The sequence below is a fragment of the Lontra canadensis genome, unplaced genomic scaffold (genome assembly GCF_010015895.1).
Source record: "Lontra canadensis isolate GAN:19392208 unplaced genomic scaffold, GSC_riverotter_1.0 scaffold37, whole genome shotgun sequence".
Taxonomy (NCBI): domain Eukaryota; kingdom Metazoa; phylum Chordata; class Mammalia; order Carnivora; family Mustelidae; genus Lontra; species Lontra canadensis.
In genome coordinates, this window is record NW_022631031.1 from 1,602,255 (window position 1) to 1,625,314 (window position 23,060).

Below are 23,060 nucleotides of genomic sequence, written 5' to 3' on the forward strand. Positions count from 1 at the left end.
CTTATCACACAGAACCTGTGTGCGGAACCTGATAAATACATGAAAAATTAATAAACATACCTTTCTGTGCTTTAATTAGTTGCTTTCCAATTTCTAGTGTCACATAGGCAGTACCATTTAGAACAATGTCAGTTATGGTCTTCCAAGCATTAGGAGAGAGTCTTTCGGTGGGAGAAATAAAATTCCCTGCCGCATTGTTTATCACAATCTAATAAATGAATAAGGCAAGTTACAGAAATTTTTAGATAAGGAATAACATTTTCCCTGAAAAGTTTTTACTTCTGAAACTTATTATTCCAAATAATACAATAAAGCTAAAACTGATAGTCTGCTATAAAATAATACTATCAGATTTGGTTTGGTTTTACTTTTTTTTGAGCCTGTGAAAATCTCCTGTGTTATTTACCAAATTTCAGAATCCTAATCCCTGTCAATAGTAGGGTAGAATCTATTACAAAAACAAATACAGATTAAGCATATCTACCATCTGTCTATACTATATTTCAAGGAATCTCAAAATGTCGTTCAATTTCTGGTGATATTTTGGCTTAATTTACCCAATGAAGTTCTTGGTTGATAACATGTTTCTTCACTATCAATAAAGATTCTACCTAGTTCTATTAGCAGATTCAATATTATTGGTCTGTCTGAAAATACCTTTAACTTAGAACATTGCTCTGAGACTACCAGAGGAAATGACTTCTTTCTGATACATGAACCAAAAAATAGCAAAATACTTATGCACATCTCAAGTCTTAAAAAGAAAAATTTGGAGTATCTTGTAGATTTCTTTACTTGAATCATTCTCCTCTACTGATAGAGATAATCAAAAGTTATTAGGAAAGGCAAAGAGCATGAATCATTTAAACTAGATATTGTGCTCTTGGATAACTGCTCTTCTTATTTCATGATCTTATTAAAGAAAATGAAATCAAGTTTGACTGCAAATGCATTTTTAAAGTATTTCCGAAAGGCAATGGTGTAGTTCACCTAATCTGTTCCCTGCTCTCACCAGAGCTGGATCTTTCCTAGGGACAGAAAATAGGTGCTTCTCAAAACAGCATTTTCTCACATCAGTATTTTATTTCCTTAGTGCATCCTCAGCACATCTTGGTGGATGTCATCAATGTCAAAGGCCCCATACTTTGGCCTCATCACCATTACACTTACATCAGGATGTCCTGCAACTCTGATCAATTCTGACACAGTGTTTTGCACCGTTTCAGGATTCCTCACATCACACTGAAGTGCATGAACCTGCAAAATATCAGAGAGAAAAAGGAATCCTCAATTTTTTAGACTTCTTAAACCAAAAACATGAATAAGTTACTTAAGCATGTTTTAATTCCTTAAATCTAAATTAAATAACTCTTTTTAATATACCTTATTTCCAGTTTGAGAAGAAATTTGTTCTGCAGTCTCTTTTAAAACATCAATCTTCCTAGAAATAAACACATGGTACTTCGCATGAGTTCTGAAATGACTTCATATTATTTTTTCTTTTTAATTCCATAAATTAAAAAACAAAGAGCATCTATAGCTTAAACAGAGGCAATCTTGACAAAATACAAAAGCTGTATCTACAAAAAATGTTTGAATGAATTCACTTTCTACAAGTTAAATTAGTACAATTTTTATATATCTAATACTCAATTACTGAATTATTTACTTTTAAACTAGTTGTTTTATATCTACACACATATTTAAACTTATTTCTAAAGTACAAAAATACTGATTCAAAGGGGTACATGCACCCTGATGTTTATAGCAGCATTATCAACATTAGCCAAATTATGGAAAGAGCCCAAATGTCCATCAACTGATGATGGATAAAGAAAATGCAGTGTGTGTATATACACACACACACACACACACACATATTTATGTGGATAAAGAATGGATATATATGGATAGATAGATATCTATATACATATATGAATGGATAAAGAAGGAGTGTCTTGATGGAATATTACTCAGCCATCAAAAAAGAATGAAATCTTACCATTTGCAGCAGTGTGGATGGAGCTAGAAAGTATTATGCTAAGGGAAATAAGTCAGTCAAAGAAAGACAAATACCATATGATTTCACTCATGTTGAATTTAAGCAACAAAACAGATTAATATAGGGGAGGGAAAAAAAAGAGAAAGGGAGGCAAATCATAAGAGACCCTTTACTACAGAGAACAAACTGAGGGTCACTGGAGGGGAAGTCGTTGGGGAATGGGCTAGATGGGTGATGGGTAGTAAATAGGGCACTTGTGATGAGCACTGGGTGTTATACGTAAGTGATGGATCACTAAATTTTACTCCACAAACTAATATTACGCTATATGTTAGCTAACTAGAATTTAAATGAAACTTGAAACATGACAAAAATAAAACAAATAAAATTATTTCACTAATTATAATAATTTCTGTTCCCTTGCTCATTATATCAAGAAAACACATTCATGATATAATGTAAACTTCTACTATATAAAATCTGTTATGTACAAAATTTATGTTAGATTTTAAACCGAATTTAAGAATATAAAAGCATCATATGTATTATTTCATACTCTTGAAAGAAACATGAAAAATAAACCATAAACATATATTATGTAGTATTACAAAGAAAATAATATGTTAGGGATGCCTGGGTGGCTCAGTGGGTTAAAGCCTCTGTCTTCGGCTCAGGTCATGATCCCAGGGTCCTGGGATCAAGCCCCACATCGGGCTCTCCGCTCCTCCTCTCTCTGCCTGCCTCTCTACCTGCTTGTGATCTCTGTCTGTCAAATAAATAAATAAAATCTTAAAAAAAAAAAAAAAAAGAAAAGAATATTTTAATATTTGTAAAAACATAATAGTATTTTTAAAAAATGTTCTTGCCAATTTGCATTAAAGGAAATATCTGAAAGAAATTCCTTTGGCCCTTTGTAATTTACATAATGACTTGTCATTCAGATTCTTATTCAGCCTATCTAAAAATCTGACACTGTTCAAAATAGGAAGAAGGTGTAGATTTTTTTGACCAGTCTCTGGTCTCTGAAGTTCTAGACTTACACAGTTACAGGATCCCAGGATAGGCCTAAATAAGAAATCCCATCTACAAGGCCTTATCCTTCCTACATTTATCACAATAGATGTTTTGAAACATCTGCCCGTCTTATAGAAAATGGAAGGATTATATCCAGTATCCTAATACAACGTTAATTATCCCTTGAAGCAGTAACTATAATCACTCCTACTGAAAGCAGCCTCAACACAGTGCTTTTTAACTTAAGCTTCAGGTACAAGAAAAAAAGTCTAACACTGAATTTGGGAAATGTATATACCATGAGTTCCATAATCAATCATTACTGATCTTCCTCAATCTTACAATGGGGTTATATCCCTGGTAAACCCATTGTAAGTGGAAAATACCATAATGTGAAAATGTATTTAATTATACCTAAGCTACTCAACATCATGGCTTCATCTGGCCTACCTTAAATTAGCCTACAGTTGGGCAAAATCATCTGACACAAAGCCTGCTTTATAATAAAGTGTTGAATCTCTCATGTCAACTTATTGAATACCGTACTGAAAGTGAAAAACAGAAGGGTTGTATGAGTACAAAATGACTGCGTTCTTGGTTGTTCCTCTCACAACTGAGCGGCTGACTAGAAGTTGCACTTCACTGCCGGCGTCAAGAGAGAGCATCTTACTGCATATTATCAGCCTGGGAACGGTTCCAAATTCAAAACTTCAAGTACAGTTTCTACTGAATGTGTATCACTTCCACACCATTGTGAAGTCGAAAAATCCTAAACTGAATCAATGGAAATCATGGTCCATCTGTATTTCTATCATTACAAATTATAACTGGTTTTTCCAAGGAGATTTTTTTAAATAATCGAAAGGATATACCATAGAAAATTAAGACAAAAAACAAAACTCTGACAAATAGTGTTCTCAATATCATGGCACAGAACTGCTCTATAATAGGCTCTTGCCAGGCAACTCGCTGAACATGACTTACCGGCTGGCTATCACACACTGAGCTCCCAGGCTGGACAGAAGAGTGGTCATTCCTTTACCAAGGCCAGTACCTCCCCCAGTAAGAAACGCCACTTTTCCTTGAAAACTATTAGGTGGTAGCATGGCTTTTTGAAGGGGTTGGAAGAATTGAGACTGAAAAGCTTCATTATTTTGATACAGTGTTTTTGTTCCATAACTGAAAAACTGAAAGGGAAAAGAAGATTAATTGAAATTTTCAAAAATGCATTTCCACAAAATAGATGATTTTCAAAAAACTTACTCTTGAATTTACTATTAATCAAATTCTTGGGTTAACAAACCCACTGTAAACATAACGGTATTGTATTTAATCAATTATGATTCTTTTTTTACTGAAATGTTAAGCAACGTAGTGGAATGGTTAAAAGCATGGGCTTTGAAGCAAGACTACAAAGGACAGAATTTTCCCATTAGTTGCATAACCTTCAGCAAGGGATTCAACCTCTTTGTGCCTCAGTTTCTTCTATAAATGGAGACAATAACAGAACCTAACTCAAAGGATATTGTAAGCATCACATGAGTAAATATAAGTAAAATACCAAGACCATTGTTTAGTTTATACCAAGCACTTTATAAATGCTAGTATTATTATTTACAGGGGTTCTGCTTAAATTTAACTTTAAAAAGCACTAACATAGTAAGGAAACAGTCAATAAAACTAAAAGGCAGCCTACATAATAGAAGAAGATATCTGCAAATGTCTTATGAGATAACAGGCTAGTATGCAAAAAATCCAAAATCTATGAAGAACTTATGAAATTCAACACCCAAAAAAATAAAAAATCAAGAAATGGGTAGAAGACATGAATAGGTATTTCTCCAAAGAAGACAAACAAATGGCTAACAGACACGTGAAAAAGTGCTCAACATCACTCCACGTCAAGAAAATACAAATCAAAACCACAATGAGATACCACCTCACACCGCCTAAAATTAACAACTCCAGAAACAACAGATGTTGGCGAGGATGCGGAGAAAGGGTAACCCTCTTACACTGTTGGTAGGAATGCAAACTGATTCGGCCACTCTGCAAAACAGTATGGAGGTTAAAAATAGAGCTACCCTAAGACCCAGCAATTGCACTACTATGTATTTATCCAAAGAATAAAAAAACAGTGATTCAAAGAGACACATGTATCCCAATGTTTATAGCAGCAATGTTCACAATAGCCAAAATATGGAAAGAACCCAGATGTCCATCGTCAGATGAATGGATAAAGAAGAAGTAGTATATATACACAATGGAATATTACTCGGCCATCAAAAAGAATGAATTCTTATCATTTGCAATGACGTGTATGGAAGTAGAGGATATTATGCTAAGTGAAATAAGTCAGTCAGAGAAAGACAAATGCCGTATGATTTCACTCATATGTGTAACTTAAGAAACAAAACAGATGAACACAGGGGAAGGGAAGGAAAAATAAGATGAAAATTAAGAGGGAGGCAAACCATAAGAGACACTGAAATCTAGGAAACAGAGGGTTGTTGGAGGGGAGGTGGGTGGAGGGAAGGAATAACTGGGTGATGGGCATTAAGAAGGGTATGTGATGGGGGTTGCCTGGGTGGCTTAGTGGGTTAAAGCCTCTGCCTTCAGCTCAGGTTGTGATCCCAGGGTTCTGGGATCGAGCCCTGCTTCGGGCTCTCTGCTCAGCGGGGAGCCTGCTTCCCCCCTCTCTCTTTCTGCCTGCCTCTCTGCCTACTTGTGATCTCTGTCTGTCAAATAAATAAAATCTTAAAAAAAAAAAAAAAAAGAAGGGGGGGCGCCTGGGTGGCTCAGTGGGTTAAAGCCTCTGCCTTCAGCTCAGGTCATGATCCCAGGGTCCTGGGATCGAGCCCCGCATCGGACTCTCTGCTCAGCCGGGAGCCTGCTTCCTCCTCTCTCTCTGCCTGCCTCTCTGCCTACTTGTGATCTCTGTCTGTCAAATAAATAAATAAATTAAAAAAAAAAAAAAAAAAAAGAAGGGTACATGGTGTAATGAGCACTGGGTATTATATGCAATTGATAAATCACTAAATTCTACCACTGAAACTAATAAAAAAAATAAAAAATGATCCTACTTGAAAGATGCATTCTAATAAAAGTTGCAAAAAAAAAAAGAACATAAAGCACATTCATCTTTTAACAAGAATAATTTGGATAAAAATCACATTCCATTTTTGAATCACTGGAAAAAATTATTCAAATTTCCTCATAAGGCTTATTAAATCAAATGTCTCTTCCTATGTTGTCTTCCTGAGAGTGAATTTAGAATAGATAACTATTTGTTATATTTGAAATAGGGGGAAAATAATATTTTACACTAAAAATAATTGTATTGCCCTATCTTATGTCTTAAAATTCACATTCTCGCATTACTTGTGAAAAACACTGCCACTCTCACATCTCATTCTAAAAACAGACTTTTAAGTGTTGAACATAACAAACAATAAAGAGTTAATTTCATTAAATGCTTACCATGTGTCAGGCTTCAAATATCAAACCAGTTCATCTTCACCACTCTATGAAATAGATATCATTTTTACCCTACTGTACAGAAAGGACCCAGAGAAGTTAATTATATCGCGCAAGTTATAGAACCAAGATTCCAATGTGGTCTGATACTCCAGAGCCCTCCCTCATCATCACCTTGCATATTTCCTCACTACTCACTGAACTTCTACAGAGCTTAATGATCACACCAAAGAGGCACATGATATTCCCCAGGTCATGGCTGGAAATTAAAACTCCAGAATCTTATAATTTCCTGATAGAATATTCCTGTATGCTAAGTGGTCTTCCATCAGTTGGTCTAGGTTATCTAGAAATGTATACTAAAGAAACAACTGGCAATGTAGTCAATGATTTAAGAGAAGGCTGTTTATAAACAGGAAGTACACAAGAAAATGTGTATGATATGATGTTAAGTGAATAAAAAGGTACGCAATATGTTCTGAACTATAAATAAAAATATATGCTTAGAAAAAAGACTACAGGGGCACCCGGGTGGCTCAGTGGGTTGAGCCGCTGCCTTTGGCTCAGGTCGTGATCTCAGGGTCCCGTAATTGAGTTCCGCATCAGGCTCTCTGCTCAGCAGGGAGCCTGCTTCCCTCTCTCTCTCTGTCTGCCTCTCTTCCTACTTGTGATCGCTCTCTGTCAAATAAAAAAAATAAAATCTTAAAAAAAAAAAAAGACTACAAAATAACAACAGTAAGTAGTAGATTCAATATTTACCATGTGCCAAGGTCTACTAAAGACTTTTAATGCATTACCTCACAACAATCCTATAAGGTAAATTCTATCATTATCCTCAAATTATAGAAGAAAAAGCTGAAACATAGAAAGGTCAAGTAGCTTTTAAAGACAAATAACCAGTTGAAAGGAGTCGACTCAAATCCAAGATGTGTCTGACTTCAGAGTCCCTCCATTACCTTCCTTACACAGTTATTATCTCTAGATGATGAGATTATGGATGATTATTTTTGCTTTTTGTTTGGTTGGTGTTTCGTATTTTCAAGATCTTTTCAGAAGTATGATTTGCTTTTATAATCAGGAAAAACCATTGTTGAAAGACAAAAATTTGAAAACATCTATAAAGTAATTGGTGAAGATAAATCTGTAAATCTGATTATGTTCCATGCTTGCTGGTCGTTGTATTTCCTTTAACTTTATGTTGACAAAGCATTTTCCTTTTGTATCCCTTTGCCAGAGCATAATAATCCAAGTGACCTACAATAATAATCTTTCTCTACATAAATGGCAGTTTTACTTAAGGTTGCCACCGCCTCCAGGACTATTACATTAAGATGATGAATCAGGAAATTTGCACAAGTAGGCTGGTGAGTTAGTCATTTCCCATTAATAATGAAAAAAATGTATTCTAATTTTTCAAAGGCTCTAAAATGAATTTTGATTTATTTAGTGTTGATTTGTATAAGGAATACAATGTACTTTATGAAAGACAAATTAAGTAACTAAATATTTATATATACAAACATTTTTTTATTTATCTTAAAACATTTTCCAACCTCCCAAATAATCAATCACTTTGATAATAATTCCTACTAAGTGTCTATAAGGTATCAGGTTACTATATAGCACCAGCTTATCTGTTGTATTTTATTTGACCTAATCAATACTGATTTTTCCCTCCAAACCAGAAGTGAAGAAATTGATCTGCTATTTTAAATCATATTACCTTCTGATAATTCATAGCATATATGCTATTGAATATTAAATTCAAACCATCCGTTTGCCTAAAAGCAAGTTTTTCATTTCAATATTAAGACCCATAGTGATGACCAGACCTCACAGAATCATGTTGTATTCAGTCTCCTGTTTCTAAAAAGGAGGATCTTGAATAACCTGAGATAGCATTTTGGCCATTTCTTTTTGAGTCATAAAAAGTGAATACAAGGGGCGCCTGGGTGGCTCAGTGGGTTAAAGCCTCTGCCTTCAGCTCGGGTCATGGTCCCAGAGTCCTGGGATCGAGCCCCACGTCGGGCTCTCTGCTCAGCAGGGAGCCTGCTTCCTCCTCCTCCTCTCTCTCTCTCTCTCTCTCTGCCTGCCTCTCTGCCTACTTGTGATCTCTGTCAAATAAATAAATAAAATCTTTAAAAAAAAAAAAAGTGAATACAAAATAGATTTTAACGTTTTCAAATCTTGCTTTGTGTTTTTTCTAGAAATAAGTTGTCTTCTGAAAATAGATATAACACCTTTCGTATCAAGATTGATTTCTCAGGCCATTTTTTAAAATTTTTTTATTTAAATTCAAGTTAGTTAATATGTAGTATATTATTAGTTTCAGGGGTAGAACTTAGTGATTCATCATTCGCATGTAACACCCCGTGCTCATTACATCAAGTGCCCTCCTTAATGCCCATCACCCAGTTACCCCATCCCCTGCAACCCCCTCCTCTCCAGCAACCCTCAGTTTGTTCCCTATAGCTGAGTCTCTTATGGTTTGCCTCTCTCTCTGTTTTTATCTTATTTTTCCTTCCCCTCCCCTATGTTCATCTGTTTTGTTTCTTAAATTCCATATATGAGGGAAATCATACAGTATTTGTCTTTCTCTGGACAGCTTTAAAATCTAAAATTCTTAAAACTCTCTAACATCTTCAATTTTAGCAAACAAATTTACTTATTAGAAGTTCTAAAATCTCCCCCCCCAAAAAATCAGCTATCATCTGCCTTCCCCTCCATATGACTCTCCCACATCATATAAACAATATTTTCTTCCTTCATGTGGTCCTAAATGATAGCATCTAAACTAATGAAAAGTGATCATACTTCTAATCCCTCAGAATGGCAATTCTTTTAAGAGTCTTGACTGTCTCCTTCCTAGAGAATGAAAACTATACACCATTGAGATTTAATCTTAAATTACCTAAGTATTTTGGCTGGTCTCAAATGCTAGAATAAATACCTACAACAAAGGCAGATTGGTGACCCACACCACATGTTTTGTTAGGCCTGCCCAATGTTTGAAAATTTTTGAGCCAGTATTTGGATACCGAGAGAATTCAGATAAAAACCAGAAGCTCTACCAACACTTAAGTCCAGCTTCTAATAAGGCTGAGTTGATGTCTCCTTGAGACAAGGCCTGAGCTCTGTCCAGTCCCCACACACACAGGTAAAGTGAATCCTTTTCACTGGGCTACCACTGTCATTTCTAGGACCATCCAGAACTTGAGGCATTTGAGTGCATGACCCTTTATCTAAATGAAACCCAAGAATCCAATATAAATTAGAAAGCAGAAATGATTTTTTTCTTTTTTTTAATACCAATATAAAAACAATTGTTTAATGTTCTAGGTATACTATAAAGAAAATTGAGTTTCAAATCTGTAAAAATCATTATTAACAGACCTTCACACAGAATTCATGGAGCTAAGGAACGTAATATTTAAATAACTCTTAGAGATCTTACCATCATTGTCACCATTACTAATTGACTGGGCTTCCACATTACAATCCCATACCTCAAAAACACTGATGTCCATACAGAGCCTGGGTGGCTCAGTCAGTTAAGCATCTGCTTTCAGCTCAGGTCATGATCTCTGGATCCTGGGATTGGGCTCGACCTCGGGTTCCCTGCTCAGCAGGAAGTCTACTTCTCCCTCTCCCTCTGTCCCTCCTCCCCACTCCGGTTCTCTCTTTTTCTCTCTCAAAAAAATAAATAAATAAAATATTTAAAGCAAACAAACAAAAAACAACAACAACAACAAAAAACCACTGATGTCCTCCAGAGTCAAAAATGCAAAAATTAAACTCTTTAGCATAACACTCAAGCTGGACAACATGGCCTCAACCTACCTTCCTGGCCCTATTTCTAACCAGTTCTACCACTTAGAGGTATACTCTATGCTCACCAATCCCTTAACATTCCTGAAACCTGCCAATAACTTTCTCCTTCTGGCCTTGCTCCTGATTTCTTGTCTTCCTGAAATACCCGCTTTATTTGTCAACCTAGCAGAACCAGCCTTCAAAACCAAGCCAAAGTGTCAAAACTTGTTGACACTTTTGAACATGTGCCTTTGTTACAAATGGGCCAAACAAATCCCTCCCTCCAACAGGATCTCCTGTTTTCGGCACCAGACTGTGAGCACCCAGGAAGACAAAACAGTCGCCATTCATTACTATAATTAGGTTTCTAACACCAGTTAAACATTCAGTAAATGCTTGTTTCATTGATCAAAACCCTTACTGGCCAGGCTCCAATGCCATCAAAAGTGTACGAGTGCGGACAAGTAGAGTCTTAATGGGGCTATGGATACAAACCCAGCTCTCTGTTACTTATTTCATCAAGTTGAAATAGTCATTTCCCATGATTCTAAATTATGTCATTTCAAAAAGTAGTTTAACCCCCAAAATTAGTTTAACCCAAAAAACCTATTGATACATGAATATTAAGTTATTTGCAAATAGAAAAACTGGGCAAAGGCTTTAAAAAGATAGTCCACATGCAAAAAATACAACCATTGTTATAACCAAGTGAATGTAATTAAACAAAGAAGATATCATTTGTCTCTCACAAGATTGGTAAGGTTCAAAATCTCATAATACATAATACAAAAAAATAGCTTATTAAAGTCACTCCTAAAATCTGGGGATATGAGTTGGGGCAACTTCTTTGGAGGCCAATTTGGTAAAATATATCAAAATATTATCTAAACTATACACACCCTTTGACCCAGCAATTCTACATTTAGGAATTAATCTGATAGATATACTCACTCGTTTGGGTATGGAGGGAGAAGCTATGTTCAAAGATATGCACTAAGATGAAAATGAAATTAACAATTCTCTTCACAATCACATCAATAGAATAAAATGCTTACTAATAAATTTAATAAAAGTATAAGATTTATAAATTAAAAGCTATAAAACACCATAAGAGATTAAAGAGGCCCTAAATAAATAAAAAGACATCCTGTGTTCACGGATTGGAAAACTTAATTTTGCTAAAATGGCAATACCCCCCAAACTGATCTACAGATTCAATGTAATTCCTATCAAAATCCCACCTGGGTTTTTGCAGAAGTTGATGAGCATATCTCAAAGTTCACTTTTAGAGACTCAGAAATGCAAGGGATACAGAATAGTCAAACATATAGTATATGAAAGATTGTTTATAATCAAAAAGACTAGAAAACAATCTATCAGCATTTCAACCAACCAGTTAGGGCACATCCATTCAACAAGATACTGTGTATCTTTTAATAGAATATATTCTATTCTAATAACAATATGTGGTTATTCAATCACTCAACAAATATTTGTTGGATACCAAGAATACAAGGCATCACATGTTAAAGGAAAAATCTACAGTAGGGAAATATGTATAAAATACTCCCATCTGTGTGGTGTTTTTTAATGGAAATATCTTCATACATATGTTGATATATGAACAAAAATTATTGGAATGATCTACAAGAAACTATTCATAGCACTAATCCCTTAGGAGAGGGACTTTCTATACAGTCACTGCATATCATTTTGTACTGTTGAGTGTTAGCTATGTTCATAAATTAATTTTACTAAAAACAGTTAGCATAGGGGCACCTGTATGTCTCAGTCAGTTGAGTGTCTGACTCTTGTTTTCAGTTCAGAAAACTGAACTGGGGTTGTGGGATAAAGAGCCCAGCATAAGGCTCCCCACTCGGGGGGAGTCTGCTTCCCCTTTGCCTCTCCCTTTGTCCCCCAGCCCCGGCTTGTGCACTCTCTCTAAAATAAGTAAATAAATCTTTTTTAAAAATAGTTAACACAAAATCAAATCATATTTGCAAGCACATGATCTAAAAAGGGTATAAAGGAAAAGTTACAGCAAGAATACTAGCATATGATCAGTGTTCTGAGGATGTTACTTAAAGTGTAAGTACTATTTATTCCACACATAAGTGTGAGCTATACTTAAAAGGAAAATGAAACATGACCATATCTATTTATTTTGGGGGGGTTCTAAGTACCTATTGGTTTAGGTTAACATGAATATTTTTTTAAGAGCAAATTTATCCTGACTCAAATTCACAGAATAAGAGCTTTGCAGACTGGGCCTTGACTGTCATATAAAAATGTCAGCTTGGGAAAGACCTGACAATCTTGTTTTTCAAAGGATATCTTTGGGAAATGTGTATTTTTGCACTCCCAATGCAACTCAATAGTCCGTGCACACAATAAGCCTCTAGTAAATTACTTCCCGATGTATTTTGTCCAGTTGCATGCACTTTCCAACGCCTAGACCACTGCCACTTCAGCATAGTGGAGGTGTCTCTTAACTAGAAGCATCTCGAAGTTACAAGAGGGAGCTGGGCAGGATGCTCGACTTGATGCTCCAACACAGAAACAGTGCGGCAGAATGAAGAACTGTTCCACACACGAATACCAATAGAAATCCCACAAACTGTAAAAAAAAATCTTAAAAGCCCAAATTCTGCCACAGGCCCTGTTGCACTCAAGCTGTGTGCCTGCGTGGATTGCTTAAGTATCTCTACCCTCTCCTTCACTTAAAGCAGGGCACTGAACAGAGGCCACTAATATTCTGAGCTTCTGCAGAACACGGATCTTGTTGCCACAGCAACCTGAAGGTAAGGCCGAGCAAATATAAAAGAAAGTGAGCTGGACCCCAAGCTGCAGTGGCTAGGCTGAATTATGCAGTTGTTGCCAGGAGCAACACAGAAATTACATTTTTAAGTCATGATACACCTTATAGCAATGAACATGAATCTGAAAAAGTAGTTGCTCTGAGCTTCATGGTATACTTCCCATTTTTATTACAGTTCTTACTTGTCTGCAGTTAGATGTGGACCAAACAGATGCTTACCCCACGGAGATGAGGAGATGAAATCAAGGAGACAAATTAGCAGGCAGTTTAAAATCTTGAAGTGGGGTCTTCACTCCTGCTTACCTCTCATTTGAGTAACCTCATTGATGCCCATCACACTAGTCATAACGAATATGACTATCGTTTTTGAACCAAAAAATAGAACCCCTGTTCTTGGAAAGGTTTTGTTTTGATTTGGGAATCTGCATATATATGAAAAAATATTAGAGATAAACACAGTATGATTTAGTATGGAGTTAACTCATTTATTTATTTTTAACAAATTTTTTAAGGAGCATCTCCTATGTCGTAGGCACTGTTCTAGGAAATGGCCATCTAGCACTGAGCAAAACAGATACAATCTTCTACCTTGAGAGATTATTTTTAGAGGGAGGGGGATAAATAAATAATATATATACTTACATAGTATATTAAAAGCTACTACTCTCTGTGGGGAAAGGTGTTTAGAGGCCTGCTCTATACTGTTCTGCCTATGTTGAGAAGCAATGTAGGAGGCAAGGTTGGAAGCAGGGATGATGCTTCTGTAGCTGGCCAGGCAAGAAGTGATGATGGCTTAGACCTGGATGCCATCATCAGAAGGGGCAGGAAGTTAGCAAATGAAATTATCTGCTGGTAGGAAGGGCCCAGAAAATAAGGATGTAGTAAGTTATCACTGTACTTAATATCATCTGGTCCAATTATTTCTTGCCCCAAAGCCCAACCTCAGTATATGTTGGTCTATTTCACTAAAGGCAGATAAGAGGCCCCCTACTTTCCTGAAAAGATCAAACCCATTCAGCTGAGAGCCTTCTCCATCTCTCTCCCCTTTACCTCAGTATTCTATTACTCTTTGCATTGCCTTTGTGTTTTAGAAAGTAAGATCTAACTCTGAGCTAGAAGGAAATGGAGATCAGTCAGACAGAAGGTGTTGGTCTAGGGGAGAAGTAACGAGGGCAGCAGAAATAAAGACATCACTTTCCACACATATTTAAGACGTAGTCTAGCCTGAATTCAGAAGCCAACCAGCTGGAAGTGGTGAGCAAGAAAGGGAGAGCTGAAGATGAGCGAGTTCTCTAGTTTACATGGCTATTTGTTGGGAGCTGCTATAAATGATAGGACTGACATGGGAAGACCCAAGTTGGAGGATTGAAAACAATGAGTTCCATACTGGAAACGCCATACCTGCAACACCTGTGGGACATTCGGGTGAACATACCTAACCCGTGGTTGGAAATAGTTTTGGAGCCCAGAAAATAATTCATGGCTAAATGTAAATGGCAACATTATTCAAGAATTTTGAAAGCCTGCAGTTCTACCACTGATGAAATGCAGTGTGGGAGTTTCCCCATACTGGAAGAGACCAAAGTAGAGTTGTCCCCTTACTTAACTTACTTATATTTACCCAGGCATTTCTGATTCCAAAGTGAATCATCACCTCAGGAAGAGAACAGCACAGGATAGCTGAGACAGTGAATCATTTTCTACCTGGAATTTTCTTTAAAAACCAAGGGTTGCCAAACCTTGATGGAATGCCTTCTATTATGGGCTGTGGGCAAACCTAACTTTAGAAATTCCCTCCTCTTTCAGTGTGTTTTTATAATGATTTTTGTGGATATCTATGTATTTTTTTAATAGTCTAAAATTAGCTTTATAGTTTTGGGAGGAAGTTTGTTTTGAAATTTCTTCACATGCATATTTGAGCTCTGACACCACCATTGATCCATGGGATTCCTTCCAGTGACTCCCTTCAAGACCTCTTTCTCTTCACCTGAGAGATCCAACCCATCTCCAGTCCCATGTTTTTAACCTCCCAGTCAGTATCTTTCCTCTCCATCCACTGCTTGACTTCCAAGGTCTTCCAAGGTCACCCACAAATACAGAGGTCCTACTTTATGTGATCTCTTGTCTCTGGCTTCCAGTGTCTCCTCTCTCCAACTTCTCTGCGATGCTGCCCTCCAGAATATTGCAAACCTGCTCATGGTACTTTTCACCTTAAGACTGATCTATGGCTCCCTGGTAGCTGCATAAATTCCAGATTCCTTTGCTTCACGCAACATGTCAATTCCTTGTGACTTGGCTCTTATCCATCTCTCCAGCCTCTTTTCCCTCTGCTTTACTCCCTTGAAATCTGCACTCAAGAAAACAAAATACTCAGGGTTCCCCAAACATAAACTGTTTCTTACCTCCTTATCCTACCAATTCAATCCCCACATCACTCAACATTCATCATTCAAAGGTAGTTCTAAGAGTTCTTCGGCCTTTCCTAATGCTCCCAGACAAAACTAACGTTCTCATCTCCATTCCTGTAACCAGTTCCCCCTGGTAAGTGCCCTCTCTCAATGGCATGGCCCTTAGCTCAAGGGCCAAAGACAGAAATCTGGGCTTCATCTCATACCACACATCCAAACCACAAAGTCCAGTTTGTTTTATCCTAAATAGCTCTAATGCTGCCCTTAGTACAGACTCCTTATCATTTTTGTTTGGACTTGTAGTCTCCCTATGTCAAGTCTTACCTGATTACTACTTCCCTGCTCACAATTGTGATGGTATTATAGCCCCTCAATATGGCCCAATCTTCCTTCCTCACCCACCACCAACCAATCACCAAGGCCTCTCAATTTACCTCTTAAGTATCACTTGACTTTGAGTTTCTTTGCATCCACAGCCATTCCCTATGGGAGGCCACCACAGAGAGAGGAGTACCCAGATTTGACTACATGCCTCTATTTTTACCTTCACTCCCATGCTGTCAGGCCAAAGCTCTCACTCTTCAGTGTGGCCCACTGGCTGCTCAGTGGCTTCTGCTCATTAGTCTCCCCACCTATCTTCCTATTCTCTACCTATACACTTTAGCCTGGCTTTTCACACAGACCACTCTCCCATGTAGAACCTTCTTACTCATATTCCTCCCCTTGGATCACTCCCAATTCATCCTTCAGGTCTCAGTCTAGATATGTACCCCAAAATATATTCCATAAAACTGTATACCCCTCCCTTTGGGAGTGGGAAATGCTTCTTCCCCAATCCTGATGAGTCCTTCACATCAGGGGAGCTCAGTTAGTGTAACTCTAGGCTTCTTCCCACACCCTTAGTTTCCTGGTCTCCGGGGATAGTTTATCTGACTGGTAGACTTTGACAGAATAGTTGGGCCTGAGTAGTTCTTAAGCCTTCCTCCTGAGATTTAGCTACCTTCAGAGAACAATTCTACTGTCCTTGAGGCAGCAAGTTTGCCTAATTCAAGAAGTCCAGTTAGCGGGGCCAGCTGGCTCTCACGTGGAATGGTAGTAAGTGATACTTTGGCCTCTGTCTTTACTCTTGTTTTTCAAACTGGAGAAGAGAGATGCTTTATTTCTGGACCTCTTCTGAGATCAAGAACACTCATCATAATACTTACCACATTAGACCATGTCATTCGATTATAAGCTTCCAAAGAGAAGGAATCAGCTCTTTCTCATCCTTGTATCTCCAGCACACTGCCTAGCATATAGTAAATGCCCAATCTGTCACATGAGTGAGTAAAGCCCATGATGCCCTGACCCCGGAAACCTCTCCAGTCTCATCTTCACTGTACTTTTTTTTCTCTGACCCTATATTTTAAACTCCACAATACTAACCCACATTTTCTTTCTTTCTTTTTTTTTTTTTTTTAAGAAATAGGCTATGTTCCCTCATTTCTTGATATATGCTATTCTTAAGGTATCATCACATTTGAGGCCCCATATAGTCCAACTCTGCCTTTAAAAGTCAGCCCTGGGAGCCACCTCCTCCATGAAACCTCCTCCAGGCACACACCATTTTGTTTATATATGCATTGTAACATACCTCTGCATTTTCAGTCTACTCATATCCTGTGTGACCTACTAGACTACCATTTTCCAGACATTTATATGTTCTATAAAGCACAGCAAGAAATACACTTCATATTGCAACACAGTACACACATTCATTCATCTAACAGATATTACCTGTTTACTCCATGCTAGGCACTATTATAAGTATAGAAATACAGCAGTGAACAAACAAGATATAAATCCTTGCCTCCAAGAAGCTTCTATTCTGGAATTTTAGGTTGGGTAGAAAAAGATTTCTTAAGCTTTCCAAATAGGAAAGCTTAGAAGGAAAGAAAACTCAAAACACACAAGGAAAAAAAAAAAATCCACTGGCCTTCCATTTTTCCCTGACAATATTCCGTGTTAGAAGACAATGAAAACAATGTTAACTTAGTTCTAAGGGGAAAATAAACATAATACATCCAAGCAAAATTATGCCTATGCAGCCATCCTTTTTACCAGTATAGACACCTGGAATGATGTTCACCAAATTTAAAGCCTGGTTATTGCTGGGTGGCCAGTTTAGGGTCTTGTGCTACTTTTTTAAACTATATTACCCGAATTCATATTAGTTAGGTATCATTTTTATAAAAATCCTAAAGTATCACTCTTGATAAAAACAAAACGAAAAAAAGTATGGCAGTGTGCATCGCAGACATGTAATAATTAATTAATCCACAAAAGGAAGAATGGTAAAGTAAAAAAAAAAGAAGTTCACAAAGTAAACTTAAGATGAACTCTGGTATTTCATATTCTATTCTATTTTATTTTTCTTAAACTCATTTTGCTCCACAGAATTGATTTCCATGTCCACTCATGATTATCTATAGCTTGAAAAATATATACGAGGCTTGAGGTACCTGGGTGGCTCAGTCATTAAGTGTCTGACTTCCACTCAGGTCATGATCCCAGGGTCCTGAGATCTAGCCCCACATGGGCCTCTCTGCTCAGCGGGGAGCCCTGCTTCTCCTGGTCCCTCTGCTGTTCCCCTGGCTTGTGCACACTCCCGTGCATGCGCAATCTGTCTCTCTCTCTCTCTGTCAAATAAATAAATAAAATCCTAAAAAAGAAGAAAAGAAAAAAATTATATATATGACTTAACAATAGTACAGATACCTTTTCAACTAAGTATCTCCAAAGAATGCCCAACATTTAATAGGCACTTATTTAGCATTTCCTGATAAGCAACTGAATGCCTGCACATTTTCCTGAGAGCAACTTGAGAGCAGAGGTCATTTTTTTTCATCTTTGCAACCCCAAGGCTGGGCACACAGCCAGTTCTGCAAACTGTTTTATAATGAACTTTGTGGTGATGAAAATAAATGTTTGTTGCACTGAGTTGAGGCCTACTAGCTAAACAGCACAATTTTTTTTAAAGATTTTATTTATTTGACAGACAGAGATCACAGGTAGGCAGAAAGGCAAGCAGAGAGACAGGAGGAAGCAGGCTTCCCGCTGAGCAGAGAGCCCCATGCGGGACTCGATCCCAGGACCCTGAGATCAAGACCTGAGCCAAAGGCAGAGGCTTAACCCACTGAGCCACCCAGGCACCCATAAACAGCACAATTTTAATATAACACTTCATAAGTACAACTGTTGAACAAATGAAGCATTTCTTTCGGTAACAAAAATTTGGAGATTCAATTGTAATAACTAGTATTTCCCAACAAAAACATGTTGTTTCTTGGAACAACCTCCCACTTCACAGATGTGAAGATGCTTCTCAGAGGAGTTCAAACCCAAGGCTGCATGTGCCAGGAAAACAAAACACACCAAAAGAGGTCTCTGTTGGCTCTGAACCCTGATCCTCAAAACTTCTATTTTTCTGAAGCAAAACAGTTTCAAAATTGTCAGATTACAATTAATTTTTAAATGAGTTCATTTTCTCCCTCTCATACTGTATTGTCTAATAGTGTCAGAAGAGTTGGGATATGGTCTGTGTGACCTTATTACTACAGTCCTAATGATTTGTTGGGGGACTGGGAACAACCTTTGAAGATTCTTCTACCTCACAGAGCTGTTGTACACAAAGCAAGTTCCAGAAGAGGCCAGAAAACCCAGGCTTCTTTCGCAATGACCAAAATCTTTAGAGGAAAACCGCATCAAAAAAATCTTCGTGTTGAACGAAGTTCTCTTACTTGAGAGACTTTTAAAAAGAAAGTTCTCTTACTTGAGAGACTTACCATACTATTTCCTCATGTTCACATTTGGAACTAGGGTCTCCGTTTCTCAAAAAAGATCATGGCTGCCCATTCTACTGGACTAGAAAAACGTGCTTGGGAGAAGGCACTGTCTGCTTTTTTCTACATCTGCCTTCTTTTTCTTATCCTCTCCAGCTGTCTTCACCTGCATTTTTTATTTGAACTCTGGGTCAGGCGGACATACATAAGTTGACAAAACAAACAAAAAGTTGTCTCACCCAAAGCATGGGGGAGATAGAGGTTGCCCCCAGCCCAAGATACACCTCTCCCAGTTTAGCTCTAGGAAGGGGAGTCTAGATAGCTGGGTTTGGGTTTTTTTCTTCTTATAAAAGTTTTTAAGTGAATATGTTTGTATTAGCTTTGAAGCTTCCAGGGACATGCAAACTCTCAGAACCACACTTTCTCTGACAGCAGAATGTGATTTTGCTCCTTCTTAACCCTAACCCCCGGCTCCCACCGCCACCCCCCCCCCACGGCGCGTCCCCGCGCCCCGGAATCCCCTGTCCTCGCTCCCCGCACCCCGGGGTCCGGACCTTCGCCGTGCGCACCCCCGGCAGCTGTCCCGAAAACCCGCACGGGCAGGGCGCTCGCTGGAGCCGAGCCGGACCCTCAGTCCCTCCAGCGTCGCCTTACCCGCCGAGGACCGTGGTACCCAACAAGGAACACCCGACCTAGCAGCGCCATTTTGGACCTCCACGACACAGTCCCGATACCCGCGGGGGTCAGGGGGCGGGGCCGGGGCCGGGGTAGGGAGCAGGGGCGGGCGATGGAACAGAGCCGGAGCTGCGCGGGGAGCCAGGGCCGGGGCGGGGATTGAGGGCGGGGGCGGGGCGGGGGCGGGGCCGAGGCAGGGGTCCGCGCAGAGAGGAGGGCGGAAAAGGAGCTGGAGGCGGGCCAGGGCGGAGGTGGGGCAGGAAGTGGGGAGGGGGCGGAGGCGGAGGAGGTGGGGCCGGGGCCGGGGCGGGGGCGGATCCCGGGCGGGGGCGGATCCCGGGCGGGGGCGGAGGCGGGAGCCAGGATGGGGGAGCCGGGGTTGCTCTCCGCGCTGCCACGCCCGGCGCCCCCTACCCCTTGTCCAATTCGTAGTTGGTGTGGCGCTGGATCTTACATCATCAGAGTAATAACATCTTGGATTTAAAACTCAGCCTCCCTTGTCCGGGGGCGAAGCGCTTGAAATCTAACAAAAGCAGGAGCTTCCGGGCGGCTTTGATTTTCCGCAGGACACGCCGCCCCCTATCTTCGAGAGGCAGAAGGGCTTTGACCTGGGGTCCCGCCTTTGCTTTTCTCGCGAAGGGAGTGAGTAACACACACGTTAGAAGCCAAGGGGTACTTTTAGTTCGTCATTCTGCGTCTTAATGTCATGTATGTTCACACGCTGCATAAACTCAGATCACATTTTCTTCCTCACTTCTAATATGTGACTTCATACCTGACTCAGCATTATTGTGACAATTGAAAGATGGATGTGAAGCTCCAAGCTCAGCCTGATGGTAGGTGACAGAGTTAACAAAGTGGTGAGAAAGAATAACAGCAGACATTCAGAACCATTCAGTTAGTCCATGCTAATCTCCTTTCAAATATAAACCACTTCACAGAACACCAACCTCACAACTTGACTCCGAGATCAGAAGGTGAGACAAAACAAGCCAACGTTATAATTTTGTCTAAGCACAAGAGAAGACCACCGTTGTTCTACCTAACAACATGTCTGGCTAAAACGAGTGACCATTTCTTTACCAGTTACAGCTTTTACCTCATTCTGGTATCCCTTCCCTCTACATAAGATTTACTGAGAGCTTCCTTCACAGATTTGCCCCTGCTTTTTGACAGCATCTAACCTAGAGTGAACCGCCTACTTCCTTAGACCATCTCTCTAATCATCCAATCAAAGTCCAAATCCTATAACAGGTTCTTTCTAACACCCTTTTACTTAGACACCCCATGGTTTACCATGGTGTGTGTTCTTCCTTGCTACATAAAAACCCCAATTGGTTCAATCGTAGATGTGTCACTGGCAGACTCTGGTTGTAGGGCATTGACAGTGCCCTTACAGTGTCAACTCATTTTCTCACCTTAGGCACCCCCAAAGCAGATCAGTGAGCAAGGATCCAGTGCAAGTGACTCCTTTGGGAACTTTGGGAATCACCAGTAAGGAAGAGAGGCAGGCAATACAGGGTAAGTTATTCAGCTAGCTGACATTGCAGACAACTAGAAGTAATGCCAGAGAAGACACTCTGGAGAAAATGGAGAAAACATGCTGCTATGGACTAAATACTCATTAAGGTGATGGTATTAAGAAGTGAGGCCTTTGGGAAGAAATTAGATGAGTGCCCTTATAAAAGCAGCCCCAGAGAGCTAGCTCGTCACTTCTGACATGTGAGGATGCAAGGAGAATTCAGCAGTTTGCAACCTGGAAGAGAGCTCTCATCAGAAGTTGACCATGCTAGCATCAGACTTCCTGCTTCTGCAACTAAGAGCAATAAATTTCTGCTGACTATGAGTCGCCCAGTCTATGGTGTTTTGTTATAGCAGCCTGAACGGACTAATAGACTTGCCTCAGAGAACTCTCACCTGAGAAATGAGGGAGCTGGAGTATTTTACACATTACTTCTTTTTCAATGGCTGAGCACTGCTAGGCGTAGATACTGATTCTCCAGCCCTTCTTTCCTCTGGGCTTGGCATCAGGGCTTCAGTGAAAGACCTCAAGAAAAGAAATGCAGGCACTGTAGTTGGTGTATGCGCTGCCTTTAAGTGGTAAGGCCCACGGGATCTAAGAGCGATATGCTCCATTATCAACCCATCAGCCACCCTCATTTAATTCTCGCAACCCTGTAACGTTTTTATTATTCTTTTCCCTTATTCCCAGAGGCATATACCAAAGTAGGTGAGGAATTTGCCACAAGATCCACAGGCTTTAAGTGGTAGGGCTGGGATGTGATTCCAACAGTCTAGCCCTAGAGCCTGTGCTTTTTACCACTGTATTTTTTTTTCCTGTTAGAATGTAACAAATTACCACCAAGTAACAAAATTCTGTCTTCATTTGTTGATGTTTAACTGCTGGTAGCTTTTAAGCCTCACCCCTTCCTTTCTCTTGTGTCTTGGGTCAGCTAGGCAAGTGGACAGGAAAGCCCAGATACTCTCTCCTTTGGCACTGCAGCCAAGCCCCTTCTCACACATGGATATCCTCACTCTAACCCATAAACAACACCCAACAGTGATAAAAAATCCCAAGCCACTCTTTTTTTCATTACTGTATTAATTTTCAAGGCCTGCCTTAGTAAAGCAGCATAGACTAAGTAACTTAAACAACAGAAAATTTATTTTTTTCACAACCTGGAAGCTAGAAATCTGGTATCAAGATGTTGGTGGGATTGGTTTCTTCTGAGGCCTCTCTCCTTGACTCATAGATGGTGCCTTCTTCCACTGTCTCCATGTGGTCTTCTTTCTTTACATTTCTGTATTTAAAGTTCCCCTTCTTATAAGGACACCAGTCCTATCAGATTAGGGGATACTGTAATGAGCTTATTTTAACTTTATTATCTCTTTAAAGCCTTATCTCTAAAACATGATTTGATCTATTGCTCAAATTCTAAGGTATTGGGGGTTAGGACTTCAACATATGAATTTGAAGGGGGCACAATTTAGCCCATAATACTTTCTCCCTCAAACCATTTAAATCAGCTCAGGAG

The 23,060-nt window shown here is 39.1% G+C and overlaps 1 protein-coding gene across 2 annotated transcripts in view; it reads right to left on the reverse strand.

The window, feature by feature from the left end:
- Window positions 1-20,104, reverse strand: part of DECR1 (2,4-dienoyl-CoA reductase 1) — a 39,701-nt gene extending 19,597 nt beyond the window's left edge. Inside the window, exons 1-5 of one of the 2 annotated variants that reach the window (XM_032869071.1) lie at window positions 20,005-20,104; window positions 4,001-4,203; window positions 1,384-1,441; window positions 1,171-1,257; window positions 61-208 (exon numbers count right to left, since the gene is read on the reverse strand). In XM_032869071.1, the coding sequence (XP_032724962.1) occupies window positions 61-208; window positions 1,171-1,257; window positions 1,384-1,441; window positions 4,001-4,203; window positions 20,005-20,055 (547 nt within the window). In that variant the 5' untranslated portion in view covers window positions 20,056-20,104. Of the gene's footprint in view, window positions 1-60; window positions 209-1,170; window positions 1,258-1,383; window positions 1,442-4,000; window positions 4,204-6,496; window positions 6,515-20,004 lie in introns of those variants that run through there. The other variant, XM_032869072.1, reaches the window with a different exon arrangement.
- Window positions 20,105-23,060: the final 2,956 nt, after the last annotated feature.